We start from the raw sequence: 17,865 nt of genomic DNA on the forward strand, positions 1-17,865 counted from the left end.
GGGCGCGGGGGGAAGAGGGAACTTACCTCCAAGCCGAGCGGACGTGCAGACACGAGGTTGTCAAATAAATTATTTTGTGTTTCTTTATAAGCCTTACCTTGGTGACAAGCAGGACGTCACAACTGGCGACGAGTCCTAAAGTGTAAGCGCTAGAAATAAATGTGGAAAAAAGGAAAAAGAACAGTGAATAAAATAAAATGGTGAGTAAGTACCCAACAAAACGCACCGACGCCATTAGGTACAGGTGGCAACTTGCATGAACGAATGCCGTCTCAGTAGCGTGTATTCTAGTAGATAAAATGTTATTAAAATAATAATTAATTTGTCCTAACCAAAAAACATTCCAATTTAGCAAATAATTTATAAAAGATTAAGTTTATTTAAGATTTTTAAATTTTAAATAATTTAGTTTTTCTTTATTTTTTTAATTTCGAATTTCAATTCGAAGAGGCAAAGGTATCACACCGTAGGGTATATTCTTTTTTAATCAGTATGAGTCATTCTATCTAAATTAAATTGTAATCACGATTAGAGTCGTTTGGAAATTAGTAATAATACTAAAATAAAATTTAGTTTATTTTTATGGGCATTTTCAAATGGGCTTTGTGCACAAGCAGTTAAAATTAGATTGATTCAGATATGGAAGAATGATGACAGTTAAATTTTTTTAAATATCTTATACAAAATTAAATAGTTTATGGTTTATAGCCGGTAAAAGAGAAGAAATACAACTTTTCAAATTTTCCCCTGCAATAATGGTAGGTACTATATTGAAATTATTTTGGGTACTTACTTAACTGTTTTGGTCAATATGGATATCAAAGCAAACATTTCACACTCTGAAATGAAGCCTTTTAACGAGTGCTACAACCATCCACATAAAGTCAAAATTTTGGCTGGTAATGAACGTACATGCATCGTAGTAAATTGACACTGTCAATTGGTACTAAAAAAAAAAAAAAAGAAATTAGTAGCAAACTGGATAATCCAGTTGGTGCTAGCACAAAACAATAGAAAACTGACAAGGACGTCAGTTGGTACTAAAACAATCAGTAGCAAACTGAATAATCCAGTTGGTGCTAGCAAAACAGTAGTAAACTGGCAAGGACGTCAGTTGGTACTAAAACAATCAGTAGCAAACTGGATAATCCAGTTGGTGCTAGCAAAACAATAGTAAACTGACAAGGACGTCGGTTGGTACTAAAACAATCAGTAGCAAATTGGATAATCCAGTTGGTGCTAGCAGAACAGTAGTAAACTGACAAGGACGTCGGTTGGTATTAAAACAGTAGCAAACTGGACAATATACCATCCCTAGAAATATTCGATTACGATGACGACGGCGATCCTGCATCTGTAGGTTTGCGAAAAAATGGAAAGATTACAAATATTTGTAACAGCGTCGGAAAAGACAAAAAAAAAAAAAAAAAAAAAAAAACGCTAGGGTAACTTGCTCCACTTGGGAGGGTTGGCGTTACAAGAGATACATTATAATTTACCGAGCGACCAAGACACTGATCGCGATGGTGATTAATATGACTTTGCAATAAAGAAACTAGATGTTTTGTTTCTCCCCGATGCAAAATAAAATTTATGTAAGACTGAAATGAATAATTTCAAAAACAAAATGAATAATTTCATAAATGTTTAGTGTGATTATGTCATCAAAGAAGTAAATACAAATTTTCTAATAATGAGGATAACATGATGGATCAGATAGTAGAGAAATGTAATTCGAAAGATCTAAAGTAAAAATACTTATACTGGGTGATGATGCCCAGGCAAATGCTATTGAGGCCATTGAACGGCAACTCGATGATTTCGGTCAAGTATCTAAAACATCTGTTATATATAAAATTGACAAAATACAATTGGTCGGAAAATTGAGAATGTTGTCGGTGTGGAAGTGTACGCAATACAGCAGATAGTAATATTTGCCCGGCAAGGAACCACTGTCTACAACGTGGGTTTATAAGCATTTAAGAAATGTATATTGGACTCAATCTAGCAAAAGGAATAAATAGTTCTATTTTAAAGACAACAGATAAATATTCGAAGCTACTTTGACTTTGGTATTTTACTATAGGGTAGGCTGCTGATATTGATAGTATATTTATTCTGCAGAAGAGAGCTGTTCGTGCGATATATAAAATGGGACCTAGAGAGTCGTTAAGAGAAAAATTTAAAGAAATTAAAGTTATGACTGTGGATAGTCAATATACTATTGAGAATTTAGTAGTAATTCTTTTAAGAGAAATTGCATACGTTTTTATAATCAACTACCATATGAAGCCACTGGAATATCTCTCAAAAAGTTCAGTGTTTATTAGACGCAAGCTTTTAGGAAAGTCTTATTAGTGTTAATGACTATATAAATAAAAAGCTTGGTGTTAAACTGTATTATATGACTGTGTGTTTAGTTTTCGATAAGTTTGTAAAATGGTGGTAAAAATAAATAAATAAATATTTATACCTTGGCTGAGTTTATTGTGGGCTCTTCTCGGACCAAGGCGCATTTAGAACCCTCGTAACTTTAATTTCAAGTTTTCGACTATTATTACCACCATTAGATTAAATTAAATTATGACATAGTCCTGACATTTCAAAAGTGCTTGTAAACTAAGCCTAATTGAAATAAATGAATTCAGAATTTTTTGAATTCTTGAAAAAAAAATTAAGATGTCAAGCGATAACCAAAAGTTGAAGTTAGAAATGAAATTGCTAAGCCAAATTAATATATTTATTGCTTATGGTAGCGATAAACCTCATATCGTTACTGGATCCATTAATACTGATATTCAAGTAGCAGATCAGGTACAATTTTATGTCGCTATAAAAGATTGATGTTTTGCATTTCATGTGCTCCAGAGCAGTTCCAGAAAATACTTTAAAGAATCCTTTTGTCATGTGAGGGTGTGGTAAACTTCATGGACATATATTGTAGTTTATGAAGATAGAAATAAAGCTGAACATAATGCTAGATAACTTTTAGCAACTTTAAAAGAAAGCAATATTTATAAAAAGCTTCTAAACCCAAATAAGTGTATTTTTGTTGCAAAAGTATTAAATTTCTCGGCCATGAGTTATCAATACAAGGGGTTAAGCCCACTAAATCCCTTAAATTAGAAAAAATGCACAAATCGGTTGCATGCGCAACGATGCAAATCCTAATTTAGTTTAAAATTAAGTTAATTGCAGTGTTTATTCAGATAGTAACGGATCTCGTATCTTACGGCATTAAAGGGCTAACTGACGTTGAAAAACGTTACTGTCAAATCTAAAAGGAAGCACCTGCATTAGTCTGGACAGTTGAGCATTTCGATATATATGTATTCGGCAAGGATACGTTCGATTTAGAAACCGATTATAAACCACTGGAGGTTATATTTGGCAGCCGAACAAAAACATGTGCCCGAATTGAGCGTTAGGTACTTCATCTTCAAGCTTATAAGTTTAAGGTGCTATGTAAACCAGGCAAAACAAATATCGCCTATCTCGATTATGTGCCACAAATAACGCCCAGCCGTTTGATTCAATACGCTAGACCGTGTGCCTTAAAGATGAAAACATTAACAGAATTGTCTTTAGATTATAATAAAATTCGACTAGTTAAAGAAGCTCTGTCATCCAATAACTGGGATCCTTCAATAAATATTTATAGAATATTTGTAGCCGAACTATATAAAGGCCTTTTTTTGGAGAGGAACTAAGATTGTCATACCTTTAAAGTTACGACACCAGGTTTTGGAGGCAATCCACAAAGGACATCCAGAAATTGGTACAATGAAAGCACGCTTACGAACCAAAGTATGGTGACCCAAAATAGACAGTGATGCTGAGAGATTTGTAAAAAGTTGTAAGGGTTGCACTTTGGTTTCTGCACCAAATCCTCCAATACAAATGAAACGTCGTGAGCTGCCATCTAAACCTTGGATTGACGTTGCAGTCGATTAACTTGCCTAGCGGACATCATCTTTTTGTTACAGTTGATTACTATAGCAAATACAAAGAAATTAAACCAATTAAAACGATAACACCTGCTGACGAAAAGTCTTAAAATTAGTCAATCTGAGAAATCAAATTGATTTAGAAAACGTATCAATTTCACAAATTAAAGATAAAGACAAAATAATGAAAGAAAAGGGGAAAGAATATGGAGACAGGAGAAGAAAGGCACAAGATATAGATATTGGTTTTGGAGAGAAGGTATATCTCAACAACACATACGGTCTTAAACCACAAAGACCCTGAGTATAATATACGAAACGATAAGACAGGACAGGAGTTAATGAGAAATATTATTCACGAATTGAAGGTCAATGGGGAGTTTTAGGAGATGATAAAGATGGTTCGGATAAAATAAGTGATGTTAACAGCGAATAAATAATTTCTATTAATGCGAATGCATTAAAGATGTTTAGTTTTGTTTTGTTTGTAAATATATTTACAGTAAATTATTATTGTATATGAACTATATTTAAATATTTCAATTTGTCAAAAAAGGAGAGGTGTGATGACTATTGAATAAACGATAAAGTCGTGGAGGCACGGCGCGAGGCGGGGGGCGCGGGGGGAAGAGGGAACTTACCTCCAAGCCGAGCGGACGTGCAGACACGAGGTTGTCAAATAAATTATTTTGTGTTTCTTTATAAGCCTTACCTTGGTGACAAGCAGGACGTCACAGATATCAAATGAAAGGAGTTGCTGTCAGGAGTACGAAAAAAATAGTCATGACTTTACCCAATATGGCGGACGTCCAAGATGGCGGACACGCTATTTGAAATGCACCATCCATGATATGGGTATCAAATGGAAGGGTTTGCTGTCAGGAATACGAAGAAACTCCGATTGTAATTTTCGTCGTTATCAACCCATATACGGCTCACTGCTGAGCTCGAGTCTCCTCTCAGAATGAGAGGGGTTAGGCCAATAGTCCACCACGCTGGCCTAATGTGGATTGGTAGACTTCACACGCGCAGAGAATTAAGAAAATTCTCTGGTATGCAGGTTTCCTCACGATGTTTCTCCTTCACCGTTTGAGACTCGTGATATTTATTTTCTTAAAATGCACACAACAAAAAAGTTGGAGGTGCATGCCCCGGACCAGATTCGAACCCACACCCTCCGGAATCGGAGGAAGAGGTCATATCACTGCTCCTTATTAGGGGTTAGTATTTTAAATTATCAAATACTGTATAGGTACATCAGTCAATCTCCACATGGTTATTTTTATTTGTGATTAGTAGAGGCCGTGCGGTTTCACTCGCGTGGTTACTCGTTCCCTAAGAAAACGGGGATAAAATATAGCCTATAACCTTCCTCGATAAATGGACTATCTAACACTGAAAGAATTTTTCAATAGTTGTGATTAGTGGATCTGACAAATTAGTCTCCCCAGGCATAGCAAGGGCGTAGCGGTAAGCTTTCTACGTACCTACGTAGTAACACAAGTGTGAAGTGACTCTTACTCGTACTGTAATACCTACAATGCTAATCAAGCTTTGTGCTACGAAGCGGCAAGCATCTGGCAGGTAGCTTAGCTCCACTGCAGTATAATACCAGAAAGTGCCGACGCTTTGGTGTAAAAAATTCACAAGGTGCTAACATGAAGTTATCTCGCAACAAACAGCATAGAAATGGTTTGTATTCGTTTCTTGCGTGGATACTTTACAGAAGTCTCATATAAGTCAACTAGCTGACGCCGCGCGGTTTCACCCGCGTGGTTCCCGTTCCCGTAGGAATACGGGGATAATATATAGCGTATAGCCTTCCTCGATAAATGGGCTATCTAACACTGAAAGAATTTTTCAAATTGGACCAGTAGTTCCTGAGATTAGCGCGTTCAATCAAACAAACAAACTCTTCAGCTTCATAATATTAGTATAGATATAGATAGTCTCGTATATTGTTACAATTTAATAACTTTAAAAAGTTTAAAAACACGCTTCCAAGATTTTCTTACATACATAGTTACAAGTGATTGGGAGGCCGCCATATTGGATTTGTAATGACGTTAGTTAGCTAGTCATATACTGTCATCAGAACTCAAAGTTTAACGTGCTTTGCGAAGCACGTGGATAAAAAAACCAACTTATTCCTCCCTATAGCTATGAGTTCTGAAAGAAAATCTCAAGCATTAGAGATTGACCTAGGAATAGAACCCAGGTTCGCATCGTATCCAAAGTCACATGGGCCAACTAGCAGTCTGAATATATTGTGTGATAAATTGGTGTAAGAGTAAAAAGATTATTAAAATCTCTTCCAATTTGTCACTTCGTTCAACCTATCCTATTAGAAAAATGGAACGATCATTATTATAGGAATTTATTTTATTACGCCTCCATTCTGAGTTCTGAGAATTCCACTAATTTATAACGGACATTGTACCATAGCATTTCGCAAATCTTCTAATTAATATCTACCGGTGGATTTGCTCCCATAACAGAACGTATACCTATAGGACTTCACTCACAAAGCTGCTCTCTAAGACGTGGAAAAAAAAGGTTCAAATTAATAAAAATCATACACAGTCTACGCTGACTTCCGCTGTAGTGCAAGAAATCATTTTGGATATTTCTTTTTTAACGCTTTTTACGCTAGCTAGTCTTACTTATTTTGTGTTTATTCACAGAATAAACAATGATCCAGAATGAGTCTTTACGTGGTGAAGCCGGTGAAACCCTTAAAAAAGAAACCCGTCTCCTTCTCCATCATCAAAATACTCAATTTTATTTCTTTAGTTTTTGTAAACAGTTTTTAAAGTATTTAAAAACATAAGACGCCATTTTTCTTGAATAATATCAAAATTACTGATGCGACGCTTTGTGTCGTATTGACTCGAGAATGTATTCCTTTTTGAATTTTGTATTTGGAACGGATACGACACCGTCGTGTTCCATGCGCTCTATCTTACTATTATTTTTAATCTACTAACTACTAACTATAGAATGCAGAATTATACTACTTCTACACAACAAAGAACCGTAACTACCGAAGCAACTTTTTAAAGCAGGTGCGTTGTAGCTAAATCAATTAGAGGACCGTAACTAAATCAGTGTCAGGATCCATCGGAGCTCGAGCCTTCGTTAAAACCGCACAATCAGTTAACTACGACGTACGTACCATCAGATAAATTGCAACCATATTTTTACAGTACGAAGGACGGAGGTACTATAATTTTCTATAATCTCAATTTTATAAACAGAATATAATAAAATAATAAGTCTTTATCGCACATAAAATAAAGGCGCAATGAAACAAGAAAACACAAAAAAAAGTAAAATACGCAGACGGTCTGATCGCTAAAAGCGATCTCCTCCAGACAACCTTCAATAAAATAATTAAAGAAAGTAAAGCGGATAGTGCAATTAATTACACTATTAAAAGGAATATAATAAACTAGATGACGCCGCGCGGTTTCACCCGCGTGGTTCCCGTTCCCGTAGGAATACGGGGATAATATATAGCCTTTCTCGATAAATGGGCTATCTAACACTGAAAGAATTTTTCAAATCGGACCAGTAGATCCTGAGATTAGCCCGTTCAATCAAACAAACAAACAAACTCTTCAGCTTTATAATATTAGTATAGATTAAACTACTTTTATCAGACTCAGAAGTGTGGGTTACAAAAATAAGAAGACCCTAGAATGGCAGAGAATACGTTGAGCCATACCATACGCTTGTGATTCCGGATGCTGATTTAAGGGATCCCTTCCGACTTCCGACATGCCAACACTCACCATTTAGCTCAAGCTATTATATCCCAAGTGACCCATGAAGAATTACATAACAAGAAATGCAAACGGCTCGAACGCAAAGAGAATACTGAAGCCGACCGTACGGCGACCACCTTATATTCCACCCGACGACCCCCACTTAATAATTCCCTGTTCACGGAAACAAGTCGTGCCACATATAAACTTACTATTACATCCAAAGGCAACCCGATTTCTTGAAATAGATTTCAACAGTCTACTTTTATACTTAAAGGTTTTGCAATTTAAATACCAATACACTGACTCCAAGCACTAAGTCGCTAATTGGAGACAGGAATAACACCACTGGTTCAATATCATCGAACTAAATTCCGAAGCAACTAGCAATGAACTCAAATAGTGGAACGGATACAAATGGCAAAGTGTATAGGCAACTTGGAAGTTGGGAGCAAGTTTGCGGCGAAATCAGAAGTTCTGCCGCCGCTGTACGGCGCGATCGGGCGTATGGGATGAATTAAGCCAATATTAACCTGCTGGCCCGAAAGGGTGTGAACAACTTTGAGAGGATGTTCGAGATACAAATGAACGGAGGATAATGGTTTGTTTCTTTGCCGTTACGGTGTTAAAAGACTTAGTTTAATGGAGATATTATCGCTATCAGCCTATTTTAATATTTTGCTGTCCACGTTTCAAAATAGAATGAGATGAAGTAAGAAAGCAGCTAGGACGAGAAATCACTGTAGAAAACTTAATTAATATAATGTTAGAATCAAGTGAGAACTGGGACCTAATAAGAAGTTTTCTGGAAAGCATAATAAAAATAAAGGAGAAAGATGAAAAGATACTCGGAAAGTGAGAAAAGACTGCGACGTTGGTGGTAGGCCGAATGGCAGGTACACCAGCGTTCTGAAGGTAGGAGGGGTTTTTAGCCGGTAGGAGTCCGGCACTACCCAAACGAGTGTCCATGAGGATTTTCCCCCCCTACAGGAAAAAAAAAAGAAAAAAAAAAAGCCTATTTTAATAGCACACAACAGAGCCTGCAGGCTGCTAATTCACTCTCTTTGACGTATGCTAGTTGATGTAATAATATATGTCAACTAGCAAAGACTAGCAAAGTCAAAGATTATATTCGAATATACCTAATCTTTGACGTATGTATATTTTGACGGCCTTCGTGGCGCAGTGGATTTACAAGACGGAGGTCCTGGGTTCGATCACCGGCTGGGCTGATTGAGATTTTCTTAATTGGAGCAGGTCTTGCTGGTGGGCTTCGGCCGTGGATAGTTATCACCCTACCGGCAAAGACGTAGCACCAAGCGATTTAGCGTTCTGGTATGATGTCGTGTAGAAACCGAAAAGGGTGTAATCCAAAGTAAAATCTATTTCTATTTAAAATTTCAGCCAAATCGCTTCAGTAGCTGCAGCACAAAGGAGAAACGAACATACACACTTACACATATACTTAAAATATTAGTGTTATTTTATGGATGTCATAAATATTAGTGTAATTATTGTGGATGTCATAAATTATGTTAAATTTTTCAAGTTATATTCAGTGTATGTACTGTCAAAATGTAATGGAGTTAATGGGTGTTCGCTAGTTAAAAAAAAAACATTGGAATTTCTTTTACATCATACAATAAAAACTTTATACAAAATGGGATACTTTGAAAGCAAATATTACGTAATATAGCTCAACTTTGGAGCACGTAGCCAATGTGTATAAAGTACAGCAAAGAGGAAGCGTCTGCATGAACGAATCTATTACCATTCTGGCAACGTCAAACGAGTGGCAAAGCGATATAAATCTGTCGCCTCACTTTGTGCAATCTGCAAAGAATCCAGTATTTATAAACTTTCGAACCACTTTGAACATTACTACTAGCCGTTTTTTGACGTGGGGAAATCCTCATGGATTCCTTGACCTTGACCTTTTTGCCTCCTCGCCACAGGGAGGCAAAAAGGTCATGTTGGACTTCATCATAATCAACCTATGTTCGTGGTTAGGCCAATAGTCCACCACACTGTTTTTGAAGGTAGGGCTGGAACACAGGGGCGAGTAGATAGTTCTCGCATTTAGCACCACTAGTATAGCTGAGTCTAATATTACTAGTAATATTACTTTAACATGATGGGTTAGCAGTTACTTGATTTTTAATTTGGACGACATTGTAAAAAAATTAAATTATCTATACTAATATTATAAATATGATCTTTATAATATTAGCATTGAATAGGCTCCAAAAATACTGAAATGATTTCAAAAATTCTTTCATTTTTGGGAAGCAACACTATCCTCGAATGCTATAGCACATAACATAGAATAGCTAAGAATCACCGCAAAGGAACTGAAATTCTTTCAAATGAAAAAAACCGCATCGTTATCGGTTCATCCTTTTGAGTGCTACGATGCCATAGACTGACACACATATAGACAAATCGACGTCAAACATAAAACACCCCTGTTTGCGTCAAGGGTTAAAAATAAACATCCAAAACTGAATTCGACAACATTCGCAGACATGTGCTCGTTATTTCTTCGTATATCGGTTAAAGGGTAGTCTGTTGGAAATCTTTCGCCGCAGCTTAACTTTAAGTACCGGCAAAACGGAAATCCGAAGCTGCAACCGATTTAGCATTACGGAGCAACGATGTATATGCCGATACAGTATGCTAATACCGCATTACATAACCATAGATTATATTTTCAGTGTGTTTACTGTTCGCCTACTTGTATTGACACAGCTCGGTGGGTTTAAGCTCCAAATCTTTTAAGAGAGGTCTAGCTGTACCATTGCCTGTGGCCAGTCAAATAGAGCCGTGAAAGCCCAGTGGATATGACCTCTGCCTCCGATTCCGGAGGGTGTGGATTCGAATGCGGTCCGGGGCATGCACCTCCAACTTTTCAGTTGTGTGCTTTTTAAGAAATTAAATATCACGTGTCTCAAACGGTGAAGGAAAAACATCGTAAGAAAACCTGCATACCAGAGAATTTTCTTAATTCTCTGCGTGTATGAAGTCTGCCAATTCGCATTGGGTCAGCGTGGTGGACTAAGGCCTAACCCCTCTCATTCTGAGAGGATACTCGAGCTCAGCAGTGAGCCGAATATGAAGACGATTACATCTGCATGGCATATAAGAGAGGAAATTTCAAGTTTATTGGTTTGATTCCCACAACTGTAAAGTATTTGTGTGATGAGCATGGATGTTCTTCAGTGGCTGAATGGTATTGTAAGTTTAAAAGTGTAGGTAATAATTATGTATATATTATAGTATTCATCAGTTGTCTTACAGTGAAATTCATAGACGTTGAAAGGGTACCCCCAGAGGACCATTCACCCGCTGATTCGAATTCTCAGACGCATAGAGTTTAAATTCGACACTCCACGGGTGAACGATCCCTTGGGGGCGCTCTCACAACGTCTATGAATTCCACCGTTTTGACTTTAGTTTTGAATCCATAACACCATTGTTCTAATATGTATATTGTCTCTCATTTATTAGTTTTTCATTCTCTACAAGTTAGCTCTTGATGCCTTGCAATCCCACCGGATGGTAAGTGATGATACAATCTAAGATGGAAGCGGGCTAACTTGTTAAGAGTAGGATGAAATCCACACTCCTTTAGAATTACACAACATCGCACCGGAACGCTAAATCGCTTGGCGGTCTTTGTCGGTAGGGTGGCAACTAGCCAGCCTACCGAAAAAGACCGCCAGCCAGACCTGGACCAATTAAGAAAACCTCAATTAGCCCAGCGGGAAATCGAACCCAGGACCTCCGTCTTGTAAATCCAACGCGCATACCGCTGTGCCACGGAGGTCGTCGCAATTTATCTTTTTTTATTTTTAACATTATTTGTTTTTATTTATCTATTTATTTGAAGCTTAATACGCACAAACCTGCTCGGATGCTCGTTGGCAGGTTTTAAATTCTATACATGTCTACATTTAACGGAAAATGTTCAGTATTAATTTTCCCCATTCATTTTCCTAACGTTACAAATAAAATCGAAACTCTGCCCCGAGGGGACTGTGGTCCAATGCTTTGTCATCAATATTTATTAATATATGCACAAACAAAATTATAATGTTTTAATAGCAAAGTGCCTAACGCTGCAATATCCATTGTTTTAACGAAATAATTATTATATAGTGATATTGTGATGTATGCGCCGACACAGTTTGCATGTGTGAGTGTCGGCCAGCGCGACCGCAGGTTTTGAATAAACAGTTATGCACGAAGCCGTGTTTCATTCGTACACATCCCAGTGGCGACGAGTATTTTATAATCAACCCACATTAAGCGCAAAAAAATGGCAGGAGTTATTGGAAATCTCACAATGTTTGAACCAAATGCTCAAAACTGGGAGTTATTTGGAAGCAAATTGAAACAGTTTTTAGCACTTAATAAAATAGAAACGAGTGAAGAAAAAAGGGCCGTGTTAATAACCCACCTATCGGATGACGCGTATAGATTGCTGATCAACTTGGTGCATCCGGGTAACGTAGAAGAAACCGAATATGAGGTGTTAATTAAAACTTTTAATAAGCATTTCTTGCCGCGACGATCTACGTTTGCCGATAAAGATAGGTTTTATAGTGCCACGCAAATGGCGGGAGAAGCACTAGAAGACTTTGCAGCCCGATTGAGGGGACTATCAGTGTACTGCAACTTCGGGGAGGCGTTGGATGTGCTGCTTCGTGACCGTTTTGTACTCGGGTTGGCGTTGGGACCGGAACGGGATCGCCTTTTCGAAAAAGACGCGAGTAATTTGACGTTTGCGAATGCATTGGAGTTGGCACAAAAGGTGTCGTGTGCACGCAAGTCCAAGGCGGCGACTGCAACGGGGACGAGCCAAGAAGGAGCAGAAGTTGGTATAAAAGAGGAGCCTTTGTACCACGGGAACATCAGCAAGTGGCGTAACCGCGCTCCACGAACCAGACGAGACGTAGCTGTCACCGAGCCGGAGGATGACGCGCGTCCTAAATGCAAATCGTGTGGGCTACGTAATCACCTTTCAGAAAAGTGTTTTTTTCGTTTTCACAAGTGTAAACGGTGTTTGGAAATAGGCCACATTTCTAAGGCCTGTGTAAAAAAAGGTCAAAAGGTTAATAATATGCATATAGAATCAATGCCGGAAGAAAATGTATCGGACGGCTGTAACGGGTCGTGCGAAGAATGTCAGGTATTCAGTTTAAGGTGCGTAAACAATAATCCTATATTAATACCGGTGTTAATTAATAATAATGTACGCTTAGATATGGAACTAGACACCGGTTCGAGCACTAGTGTTATTTCGGATGAATTGTATTATAAATATTTTTCTTATTTAACCTTAAGCAAATGTTTTATTAAGATTTGTTTTTATAACGGACACAAAATCACTCCTATGGGCTGTGTGGACGTTCAAGTAACTTACTCAAATTGCACAAAAAAATTAACATTCTATGTTATTAAAAAGGGAGGTCCACCATTACTAGGGCGTGATTTTATGGCCAATTTTAATATTGTGGTATCAACGTATAACAATAACATTGTTTTGAAGCAGGCCCATGACTTACAGGTGCAAAAATTATTATCAGAGTTCAGTGACCTATTTACGGAGGAACTAGGATGTTTCAATCAATTTGAAGTAAATCTACATTTGAAAGAGGGTGCTAAGCCCAAGTTTTATAAAGCACGACCGTTACCCTTTGCGATAAAGGATAAGGTGGAGGCAGAATTAAATAGGCTCGTAGGACAGGGTATACTGGTACCAGTAAAGTACTCCGAATATGCTACTCCCATTGTTCCGGTACGTAAACAAAATGGAAGTGTACGTATTTGTGGTGATTACTCCTTGACCGTAAATAAAGATATTCATATTGATCAATACCCGTTACCTCGAATTGAGGAGATATTTGTGAAATTAGGAGGTGGTGAATATTTTTCTAAATTAGACTGTAGTCAAGCGTATACGCAATTTAAACTGTCCAAAAAGTCTCAACACTTAACGACCGTGAACACTACAAAAGGTCTTTTCATGTACACCCGTCTGGTATTTGGACTAGCTAATGCACCGGCAATTTTCCAACGTGCTATTGAAAATTTACTAGCAGGGATAAACGGTGTTTCGGTTTTCCTTGATGACATTTGCGTAACCGGGTCTAATAAAACTGAACATCTACAAAGGTTACAATTAGTATTCCAAAGGTTGAAGGAAGCGGGGTTAAAATTACAAAAGAATAAATGTGCTTTCTTTCAAAAAAGTATAAATTATTTGGGCTACATCATTGATAAAAACGGCTTGCGTAAATGTCCAAAGAAAATAGAAGCTGTTAGTAACGCGCCACAGCCGAGTAATGTTACAGAGTTAAAACGTTTCTTAGGCATGGTTAATTATTATAGGAATTTTGTGCCGCATGCATCATCAATTTTAAGTCCACTTCACGAGTTATTGCGTTCTGATGCGCGATGGGAGTGGGGAGATCGACAACAAGGGGCATTCACGAAAATTAAGAGTGAGCTAACATCAGATCGCGTGTTGACTCATTTCGATCCAAGCGCGCGTCTCATCCTCACCGTGGATGCCAGCCCAGTAGGGGTTGCTGCGGTACTAGCACAGATAGGTGACGATGGGGTAGAGAGACCTTTGGCGTTTGCAAGCAGATCGTTATCAAATAGTGAAAAAAATTACAGCCAATTACACAAGGAAGCCTGTAGTATAATTTTTGGAGTCCAAAAGTTCCATCAATACTTGTACGGGAGACAAGAACCTTTCGTGTTAAAAACCGACCACAGACCCTTATTGGCAATATTCGGTAAAAAGAACGGTATCTCTGAGATGACGGCTTCTAGGTTGATTCGATATTCTATTATTTTATCGGCTTATAATTACGAAATTCAGTATATTTCATCGGAAAAGAATAAAGTGGCCGATTATTTTTCACGAGCGCCGCTAATAGAAAAAAACGATTTACAAAATAGGGCGGAGCACGCATGTTGCCTATCAATAAATGCTATGCAATTAAATAGTCTACCGGTAACATATAGAGATATACGAACAGCGACCGAAAAAGATAAAACTCTAGTTACAGTAACAAAATACCTAAAGTATGGATGGCCGCGTAAAATAAAATGTAGAAGTATTTTGCCATACTTTAATTGTCGCAATGATCTCGATATAGAAAACGGATGTCTATTACGAGGACATCGCGTCGTCGTGCCGGCCGTACATAGGGAAACACTACTACGAGAGTTACATAAAACGCATCAGGGAATAGTTAAGACAAAATGTTCCGCGCGCACACGCATGTGGTGGCCGAACATTGATCTTGACATCGAACAGCTGATCGGAGCGTGCAGTGTGTGCGCAGCGACGAGAACTGCGCCGGCGCGCGCGCCCCCCGCGCCCTGGCCGCGCCCCGCCGGGCCCTGGGAGCGGCTGCACTTCGACTATATGCAGGTCGGCCGAAAGGATTACTTAGTCGTGATAGACGCGTATAGCAAATGGCTCGAGTGTATGGAAATGACGGCCGGTACTTCCAGTAGGTCGCTAATTGCTAAATTAAAATTTTTATTTTCTCATTATGGCCTACCTTATGTTCTGGTATCGGATAATGATGCAAAAATAGTGTCACAAGAGTTTACAAGTTTTTGTTTAGAGAACGGTATTAAGCACATTACTTCACCCATATATCACCCTTGCAGCAACGGACAGGCTGAAAATTCGGTAAAAACGTGCAAAAAAATGATTAAATCAATTATAGAATCTTCCTCAACTAGGGGTAATGAAAAATTGTTAGATTATTTATTTGAATACCGTAACACAGTGCACTGTACGACAGGGGTCACTCCTGCAATGTTATTGTTAGGTAGAAACTTACGCGGCAAATTAGATCTAATCATTCCGCCGCGTAGTGTCAGGGAGCATAAACCAACACAAGAAAAAAATAAATGTCGGTTGCTAGAAATAGAACAAAAAGTTTGGGCTAGATGTTATGAAAATAGAAAACCTATTTGGCATAAGGGAGTAATATTGGAAAGTTTGGGTAGCAGAATGTATCTAGTGAAACTGGAAAAGCAAGGGTTAACTTGTAAGCGTCACATAGATCAACTAGTAGTAGATAAGAGTAATGATAAGAGTTATTGTGATAATACGGGGCCTAGCCAGCCATCACTGTCACCATCTTCATCCAGTACGGATCTGTCGCTACCGCCATCTCAAGAGCTTCCAGCAGAAGTAGGAGGTGTTCCAAGTGTGGAAGTTCAGAGTACTGGGAGTGCTAGCCCAATCACGCTAAGCGAGGTTGGGGAGATGGAGGGGGAGACGGAAGATAGGAACGAAGGGGGAGGAGAGGGGTCGCCAGCTACGTCATCTGATTTAATTGAACAACAAAAATTGGATATTGGCAAATCACCCAGTGTGACAGTGCCAGGCGACCCACCTGCTCAACCACGGCCTGCTCGTAGGTTAAGAAATAGAAAAAAGCTGTTTGATTACAAATTAGTGTAAATAGTGTAAAGGTAACTTAGTATAGTAGTAAGGTAGGTTAAATAGAAACTTAATGGGAATTGGTTGTTGAAACTTTTAATTGTAATGTATAAAATTTGTACACAGGTTCCCAAACTAGAGGGGGAAGAGTTGTGATGTATGCGCCGACACAGTTTGCATGTGTGAGTGTCGGCCAGCGCGACCGCAGGTTTTGAATAAACAGTTATGCACGAAGCCGTGTTTCATTCGTACACATCCCAGATATAGAAACATATAACGATTTATAATTTACTAAGAGCCGTGATAGCCCAGTGGGTATGACCTCTGCCCCAGATTCCGGAGGGTGTGGGTTCGAAACCCGTCCGGGGCATGCAGCTCCAACTTTTTTTCCAAACAAAAATTTTAATGCTTCGATATTAATGTAAGTATGTATACGTATAAATAATTACACTTGAAAAAAATCACTTGAAAATAAAATATGCTTAAGTAGGTGTAAAAACAAAGTAGCCGTGATAGCCCAGTGGATATGACCTCCGATTCCGGAGGATGTGGGCTCGAATCCGATCCGGGACATGCACCTCCAACTTTTCAGTTGTGTGCATTTTAAATTAAATATCACGGTGTCTCAAACGGTGAAGTAAAACATCGTGAGGAAACCTGCATACCAAAGAATTTTCTTAATTCTCTGCGTGTGTGAACTCTGCCAATCCGCATTGGGCCAGAGTGGTGGACTATTATCCTAACCTCTCTCATATTCTGAGAGGAGACTCGAGCTCAGTAGTGAGCCCCGAAAGAACACGGGGAAAAATGTAGCCTATGACATAACGTGGTTTTCTAGTGGTAAAAGAATATCGGAATATGTGGCACCAAGTCCTGGATTCGTATCCTGGGTCGAGTTGGGAAATACCTTTATTTTTATCTTGAAATTTTCAGTAAAATATCTGTGCCGCGGGGGAGAAAAAACAAAAATTTTAACGCTTCGAATATAGATCAAGGAGTGCTCTTTGCGTATTATATTAATGTAAGTCTGCGTACGTATAAATCATTTCAGAAGATACACTAGAAAAATACACTTGAAATGAAAAATATGCTTAAGTATAAAAACAAATACCATAAAATAATATATAATGATTTATTTATTTTGCTATTCTTCGCCCGAAACCGGAGCATCCTCAGGATCTCCTGAGGACGCTCTGGTTTCGGAGTGAAACGTACGTAAGAGTATTGTCGGACCTGGGTGACTGTTTGTCACATAGGTTCGTCGGCTTTTTGCGGATGATAGCAAAATAAATAATCATGATGAACTTCCGCAAAGTAGCGCCTGCTTCTATCCCATAACCATAAAATAAGTTAGGACTTAAAATTGACATCCCTCGTTGCATTTTTCAAAGTACCTTTATCTGGACTCTATTAACGAAATGGGCAAACAAAAAATCCAAAACACACAGCGGCCGGCCAAATTCAAGTATTTGCAGATTTAAGACCGTTATCAGCAACGTATAGCGCTAGTGGAAGTGCCGCTTTATAAATTACCCTCACATTTCACCTCGGGAATCGGTTGTATGGGAAGACCAGTTGTTAATTATCCTGGACATTATTCTGGTTTCGCATACATTACCTTGGCAGTATATAATATATTGTGTACAGTTTGGTATACAATTTAGATGTGTTG

The 17,865-nt window shown here is 38.3% G+C and overlaps 2 protein-coding genes across 2 annotated transcripts in view; both read left to right on the forward strand.

Moving 5' to 3' along the window:
- Positions 1–17,865, forward strand: part of LOC112044571 (hemicentin-1) — a 215,138-nt gene that overhangs the window by 167,295 nt on the left and 29,978 nt on the right. The gene's annotated exons all lie outside the window — the stretch shown is intronic.
- LOC128198363 (uncharacterized) lies at positions 11,967–16,427 on the forward strand. Its single transcript, XM_052883426.1, has 2 exons — positions 11,967–12,919; positions 16,320–16,427. The coding sequence occupies exons 1-2, from the start codon at positions 12,033–12,035 to the stop codon at positions 16,330–16,332; spliced, it is 900 nt and encodes a 299-aa protein (XP_052739386.1). The 5' UTR covers positions 11,967–12,032; the 3' UTR covers positions 16,333–16,427.

The sequence above is a fragment of the Bicyclus anynana genome, chromosome 9 (genome assembly GCF_947172395.1).
Source record: "Bicyclus anynana chromosome 9, ilBicAnyn1.1, whole genome shotgun sequence".
Taxonomy (NCBI): Eukaryota; Metazoa; Arthropoda; class Insecta; order Lepidoptera; family Nymphalidae; genus Bicyclus; species Bicyclus anynana.